At 42.8% G+C, this 7,410-nt stretch overlaps 2 protein-coding genes across 2 annotated transcripts; one reads left to right on the top strand and one right to left on the bottom strand.

Moving 5' to 3' along the window:
* Positions 1-1,519: 1,519 nt before the first annotated feature.
* Positions 1,520-4,005, bottom strand: LOC128730329 (heat shock protein 75 kDa, mitochondrial). Its single transcript, XM_053823371.1, has 3 exons — positions 3,824-4,005; positions 1,865-3,713; positions 1,520-1,791 (listed from the first exon to the last, which is right to left on the bottom strand). The coding sequence occupies exons 1-3, from the start codon at positions 3,942-3,944 to the stop codon at positions 1,617-1,619; spliced, it is 2,145 nt and encodes a 714-aa protein (XP_053679346.1). The 5' UTR covers positions 3,945-4,005; the 3' UTR covers positions 1,520-1,616.
* A 351-nt stretch (positions 4,006-4,356) lies between these two features.
* On the top strand, positions 4,357-5,670 carry LOC128728686 (NF-kappa-B-repressing factor-like). The gene is made up of 3 exons (XM_053822324.1): positions 4,357-4,917; positions 4,983-5,365; positions 5,446-5,670. The coding sequence occupies exons 1-3, from the start codon at positions 4,357-4,359 to the stop codon at positions 5,630-5,632; spliced, it is 1,131 nt and encodes a 376-aa protein (XP_053678299.1). The 3' UTR covers positions 5,633-5,670.
* Positions 5,671-7,410: the final 1,740 nt, after the last annotated feature.

Genomic DNA, 7,410 nt, shown 5'->3' with positions numbered 1-7,410 from the left:
CGTGGCCTTAGGTAGGCGTGTCGAGCTCATATCATTTGTAGGATCACTTCTACGCTAACAAATATGCACGTGTCATATAACGTAAAATTTTATATTTAAAACCCCTCAATTAATTTATTTTAACTTTTATAATTGAGTGAAATTTCAATATGTTTTGTCCCAAAACTGTTTGGCGGTAGACACACATCGTTCTGTTGAAATTATAATTTCTTAAGTAAAGTTGATACGTTTACTTCCCAAAGATACATTTAAATAGGGTTCTGTGGAGTTAGTTTCTAATAAACATCACAAATAATTCTAACAAATCTCACCCACAAAAATCGATTGAATTACATTATATTATATGAAATCAATCACTTTAAAAGAATTAATTGATTCTTCAATTACGAATAACAATGATTAGTATACCAACATTTAAAAAAACTAAAATCATTAAAAATTGTGAGAAATTATGAAACTATATGCTCTAAAAATCTCAGAACCCTACGCATTTCAAAAACTATCAATTTTGTTCATGTGCTTTTCCATCTATTATTACCACATTATAACATTTTTAGAAAACATTATATTCCAAGATTGATCATAGATAATATTACAAAAATATGAGCCCTGCTTATGCTTATGTCTGTTGTAAAATTAAAAAAATTATAATGCTGATGCTTTATCTTTTAACATGCAAAGTATTGCAAGTGAAAGTTGGAAAAAGATTTCACATGCGCGGAATTCTGCAGCAGCTCAAAAGTCGCTAATGAATAAGATTCCCCTGCTAGCACGTGGTTCGCAATGGCAAGATAAAAGCGTTTTTATATAAAGGTAGTGGTGATAAGACTCCATCACATGCTTTGATACTGCACCTCGTGCGTACAGTGTAATGCTTTTTTTAAAGATATTAACGCTACAACAACTAAAATAGGTAGATTTTTTTATTACAATGCTGTGTATAGTTTAATTTTATTTTGAATGCCATAAATAGCTCTTTTCTTTGCAGAATCATAAATATAGCAAACATTTTCAAACAATAATTATTGTTGATTATATGGAAAACTAGATTTTTAATCAAAGCTTCGCATTAAAATTATATAAGATCAGTCTTTACTCTTTTTTCTTAATACGTTGGCATTTTATAATAGAACAAATTTTTATTCAATATTTTATATTTCTGTAGCAACAATCTATCGAGAACAATTTTTCAATTTTTTATTATATAATTTTGGAAAAAAAGCCTCATTTTAAGACTTTTTATAATAGGTTCAATTGTAGCTTAATACTGGTTTATCCGATCAAATTTCATGGATGCATTACACTGCATATTGTTCTTTTTCTGTAAATGTTTGTTGGTAACAAAAATCAATTATTGAAAGTAAAGGAAAACAAAAAAGAAATTTACATTTTTCAATTGTATATATGCAGAATACATAATGAATGAATGTTACTTGCATCTTTAACACGCCCTTAAATATATTGAATTCGGATTTGTTGTTTCAGAAGATACAGAGATACATACAACGATTCAGGTGAATTGCCAACAATTTATGGCTAGAATTTTGTTTCAACATATCTTATTTAGCTTTATTTTAAAACAAATTATAATATCTAGTTTAAGTGGGAAAATCTGTCTAGTGTTTATCTAGCACCTTCTGCAGCAAATCGTTCATGCTGGTCAGCAGCATTCGAGGATCGTCCACCAAACCTGCCCCAACCATGGCATTAGAAAACAGCTGCTTAGCCAGAAGCTCTGCTAGTTCCGGGTCACTTGCCGTCAACTTGTGCAGTTTTTTGATGATGGGATGTCTAAAGTTCAAAAGAAGGGTTATGCAAAATGTAATCGCCTGAAAGTTGTCTCTAACACCGACATGCTACTCACTTGGGATTGATTTCAAACTGCGGCTGCAACAGAGCGTATCGATTTTCCTCGCTAATGTTGTGACTTTGCGTCTTGATGAAATGACGGGCGGCAGCCATCTCCTCTACTGTCACTACACATGGATGGCTATCCAGCTTGCCGGTGGTTTTTACGTTGGACACCTTTCCGGTGAGCCGCTGCTTTAGCCACGGCAACAACTCATCGATTTGTGTCTTCAACAGTGAACCCTCGAGCAAACCATCCGCATCCGCACCATCGGTTGATGTGTCGGAACGGCGCATCTCTTTTTCAACCGAGACAAGATTTTTGCCAAGATACATGCCGAGCTGCATAAGGACGAGCTCATCGTACGCTTCGTAACAGAATAGCACCTCAATGCCTCGCTTTTTAAGCGACTCAAAATACGGTGATGCTTCGGCGAGCGTACGGTTAGGTGCTGCTAGATAGTAAATGTCTTTCTGGCCTTCCGCCTGGCGCTGGCAGTACTCAGGCAACGAGACGGTACGGTTGGGCTCTTTACTCGTCTCAAAACGCAAGAGTTTCGCAATCTCCTCCTTTTCTTGCTGCTCCTGGCTCGTTACGATGCCTTCCTTCAGGAATAGGCCATAGTCTTTGTAGAATTTGTCGTAGCTCTCGGGTTCTTTTTGCGAACGATCGTGCAGGAATCGAAGCGTGCGGTTTGTCAAGGCAGTGCGTAGTTTCCGGATCAACGCACTGTTCTGCAGCAGCTCGCGACTCAGATTGAGCGGAATGTCCTCGGAGTCGACGACGCCCTTCAGGAAGCGCAACCATTTTGGTAGCAGATTCTCCGTCTTCGATTGAATGAGCACCTTACGCGTATAGAGCGCCACACCGCTGTCTGCGTCCCGTGACATCTCGAACAGACCCGGTTTGCCCTCGGGGAAGTACAGCAAAGCCCGGATGCTCAGTGGCACGTCCGTTTTGTAGTGCAGCGTGAACCGCGGGGTGTCGAAAGTGTTACCCACGAACCGGTAAAACTCATTGTGTTGTTCTGGCGTCACTTGTTTCGGTTCCATCAGCCAGATCGGTTGAATCTGGTTGGCTTGTTTGCCATTCAGGAAGATGGGGCTGCCCACGAAATTGCTGTACCGGCGGATCACCTCGCGGATGCGGTCCTCGTCCGAAAACTCACGACAATCGGCTTTCAGATGGATAACGATCTTTGTCCCGATGGCCACATTTTCGGCTTCCTGAATTTCGAATGTACCGGAGCCATCCGACGACCACTTTAATCCGGGTGCACCGGCTCGTGACGATCGCGTGTATACATCGACTCGATCAGCTACCATGAAGGCGGAGTAAAACCCAACCCCGAACTGGCCAATTATATTCTGCACGTTTTCCTGCGCGCCCCGGCCGCTCTCCTTCAGCTGCTCGATGAAATGCTTCGAGCCGGATCGGGCAATCGTTCCTAGATTGGCCACAAGCTCTTCGCGTGTCATGCCGATGCCAGTGTCTTGAATCGTCAGCAGACGGTCCTGTTTATTTGTGCCGATGTGAATTTCGAGCGACCGATCTGCCTCGACAAACTCGTCCGTTCCGCTACTATCGGAGGACGATTGGATGAGGAAACGGAACTTTTCCAGTGCATCGCTAGCATTTGATACGAGTTCTCGCACGAACACTTCCTTGTCGGAGTAGAGCGAACGTGCTACAATGTCTAGCAGCATGCGCGTTTCCGCCTGGAATTCGTGTTTATCGCTCGATCCAACTGCCTTCTCCTGGTCGCGAATGATGGAATGATATCCTTCCTCGGCTGCCTTTGTACTCAACGTTCGTGGAGAGAGATGTGCCCATTGATGAGACCAGCTCAAAAGGGTTGGTTGGCCTAAAATGCGTGCAAACAGACAGTCAATACCACAGGCATGCTTATTATTGCGTAACAATCCAGAAGGCACCGGCAGGGATGTTCTTGTTGATAAGGGAACTGATATTTACCGGAAGTGAAGCTGACCGGGACCGTTGGCACATGATTCAAGCCCGGAAGCATGCATCTAGCAAGCGAAAAGGTTGGCCGTACGAGTTTGCCCGCCCGAAGGAGTCCGTGAACAACGCTCATTTTGTTAACACCGGTAAGATAAACAAAACAACGAGCAGAACCTCTTCTTGCACGCGATAAACTTGTTGACAGAGCTAACTCTGACTGACGGAGCTTAAGTGAAACAGAACACGTGCTGACAGTTGCACAATTTCAAGCGTTTTAATAACACAAAATGTTGTCTAAAATTGCAGCACGGTACAGTGTAAAACTCATAAAATAATACACAATTGTCATTTAATTTCGAAGCAATCGTTAAATCATATGAAATAGTCCCCAAATAAAAATATATTTTTGTCTTCCCGGCGATTGAACCAATTCCTAGAGCATATGACGATAGCACCCAGTGTGCATCTGTCAAAGTCGGAATAAAATAAACACACGTGCACCTCGTTCTGCCGGCATTGTTTCTCTCCGAAGTGCGCAACAAATAATGGCGGGAGGCAATAAAAAGAGCAAAGTTAAACTACCCGTGTCGAAAACCAAACAGAAAAAAGTGGTAAAGAAATGGAAAAAGGATACAGATGCTGCTAAAGGTGTTAAAAAGCGCGTATCAGCGGTCGCGAGCTCCGAAAACAGTTCACCTGCACAGAAGACAACTCCTAAGCCGATGGTGTTTGTTACACCTCAAACACAAGGATCCTCGGAGAGTGAAAACGATTCGGATTCGCCTGAGCAGCCAGCAGTGCAGAATTTGCCCCGGCTAGAACCAGTACCGACGAACATTCCCGATCCGCAGCTGGAACCGCGGAAAGTGAAACTTCTTAAACCGCTGATCGGTTACATATACAACGGCGAGCAGCTGTCTCTAAAGCAGAGCTTCGAACAGGCAGGGATACTGCTGGAACCGGACTACGATGAAAAGACACACGTCTTTCGCTTCCTGGTCGACACGAAGGAGATGTGCCGTGCTGTCGGAGAGAAGAACGAAGCGCACTCGATAGCCAGGGAAAAGCTGGTGCAGATCGTCCGTTACTACTGCTACATAGTGAAGGTAACAGCCATCAAGCATTTAATCATCAAGCATCGAACTAAAATCTCTTTTCTCCTTTTTTTCAGCGAGTAAAGGAGTATCACACGCGTAGGAAAATTTTCTACACACGACCTCCAAAGGCGGCGATTCAGGCCCAAAAAGATTCAAAGAAAATTCAAGAAGAAAACATCGGTTTCCAGATGCTACAAAAACAGGGCTGGAATCCGGGCACCGCGCTCGGAACCTCGACCGAAGGTATCCTCGAGCCGATCACAGCCAAGAAACGCAAAGGCAAAACTGGCCTTGGCTCAGAAAACGCCGATGTTTCTGACGGAACGCCAACGGAGAAGGTGAAGATCCCGCTAGAGGCGTTCTTTCTGTTGCTGAAGCAGTATGCCGGTGTGAATGCGTTGTACGACCTGGTGTTCAGTTCGCAGTTCACGAAGCCGCAGGTGGCTAAATTGATAAAGTAAGTGACACAAGAAGAGTGATTTAGAGCGTGTAAAATGACCAACAACTAACCATCACTTCGCATTTGTTTTCGTTTAGTTTCGCCAAATCGCTGAAGCTTCAACCACAGATGATTGGAAACAAGAAGAAAAAACTCGTCGTGAGCCGCCCGCTGACAATCAAACAAATCAAGGAAGGCGTTATGAAGGGACATTCGGATCTGTGCGCAAAATATGTTGTGATACCACCTGCAGCTGGTATTCCCGCAAAAGACTTGGCGGTGTGAGCAAAACTGATTTGTGTATTCGGTTGATTGAGTTAACAAATAAAATCAAAGTGAAAAAAAAATCGTTCGTCTAAATTTTTTCCACGTTGCGGCGTGGTTTTTGAAAAAAATAAATTTTTAAAATTGAAATTTTTTGAAAGAAAACGCTTGGAAATATTTCAAAATTAGTACCACTATTGAACCATAGATGGCGCTGTACTGCTAGCGAAATTTGATCAGCGCCATCTATCGGGTATCGGAGGAACCAAAAAAGTGGTGGCGCCATCTGTTGAGAAATGGCGGTACTAATGACCTCCTCAGAATCCTGCGCTCCTGTTACTAAAACCAAATTTTTGGCGAAACCGGCCGAATCAAAAATCCAAATTTTCAGCAAAACTCGCCGATTTGTAACAGGAGCGCAGGAATTCGAAGAGGTAGCACCAGGCGCTCGGACCAGCTGCCGGACCAGTTTTTTTTGCGCATCACGGGAGAAAATAAGCGACGATGACCACGTTTTACGGAAGTGATATAAAACGGAAAATACATTTTTTTAGCATAAATAAAACACGTTTTAATCACGATTACGATGACTTTCTCATATCGGTAATATATTTTCAATAATTTCATATCGTTTAAACATACTGATGATACAATGCTTAGTTCTGACGCTCGTGGTTCTGGTTTGTCGGCCAGAAGGCCCCCTCCCCGCTACCTCACGCGTGTCGCCTGCTTGCCCTTCGCATTTCGCACGTTTCTGCCTACTGTTTTTGTTGTTTATTTAACTCTAATAAGCATCTTTTCGTTTGTAAGACTATTTCGGGTGTTTGTTTACGTGTTTTGTTTGCTCTGCCTCTACCACCCTGCGTTTTCCTGCGTGTTATCTCACTTTATTTCGCAACGTTTCACCACGAATCCTGTCTCTGTGCCCATTTGATGCCCTCCTAACCGTTTTAAATAATGTGTACGTGTATCTGCGACTGAGTGTATGCTTTTTTCTACCGAAAATATGTTCCTTAAATACGCTGCTGCTGAGGATTAAGAGATGTTTGTGAGTATTCACGCTCGTTCGTATTAATGCTCTGATATTACATTCATTTCAATATATAAACCGCTCTAAGTACGAATGCGCCCTTTTCCGTGACTAGCCAGAGGGGGGGATGGTCTTTTCCTTCGTCCTTCGCGTGTATGTGATATACATATAGATATATGAACCGGTCTCTCGGTTGTGCTACTTCCGCCAAGGCAGCGGACACAAAATAGATAGGTCAGTTCACAAGCCATAGGAACAGGAAGATGGAGCACGCGGGAATGATTAAAAAATGCATCTTTTCACCTGGAATGAGAGAGGTATGAAGGAAGGGAGAGAGAGAGAGAGAATTGCAAGCTCATTGAAGGGTACCATCTCAAAGGTACGGAAGGACCTGGAGCTCCACAAACGACGTATTCCTCCTCTACTTGGCTCGTTTGAGTACCAACCTGGTAGCTTTTACATCGGATACCTTTACAAGGATTCTGAACATAACGTATGACGCAAGCTCGCCTACTTCGATTCGCATTCGAACGCTATTTCCCTTTGTTTTTCTTTCGTATGTGTGTACGCTGCTTTTTTGTACGTTTGATCCTTGAACGTGTTTGCTAACCGCTTTGTCTTTTTTTTTTGTTCAACTCAAATAAATTAGCCTCTGCGCGCGTTTCTGTGGGTGTCTATCTGTTTGTGTGCACGTGACCTGATGTGGTTGTTTTGCTTTCCATGCTGTTTGGCCCTGTTACTTTGCACCTATTGCGGAGTTACGAGTTCG

Source organism: Anopheles nili, chromosome 2 (assembly GCF_943737925.1).
Source record: "Anopheles nili chromosome 2, idAnoNiliSN_F5_01, whole genome shotgun sequence".
NCBI classification, from domain to species: Eukaryota; Metazoa; Arthropoda; class Insecta; order Diptera; family Culicidae; genus Anopheles; species Anopheles nili.
Note: the sequence above shows the minus strand (reverse complement) of the source record. Positions and strands in the feature narration are given on the sequence as shown.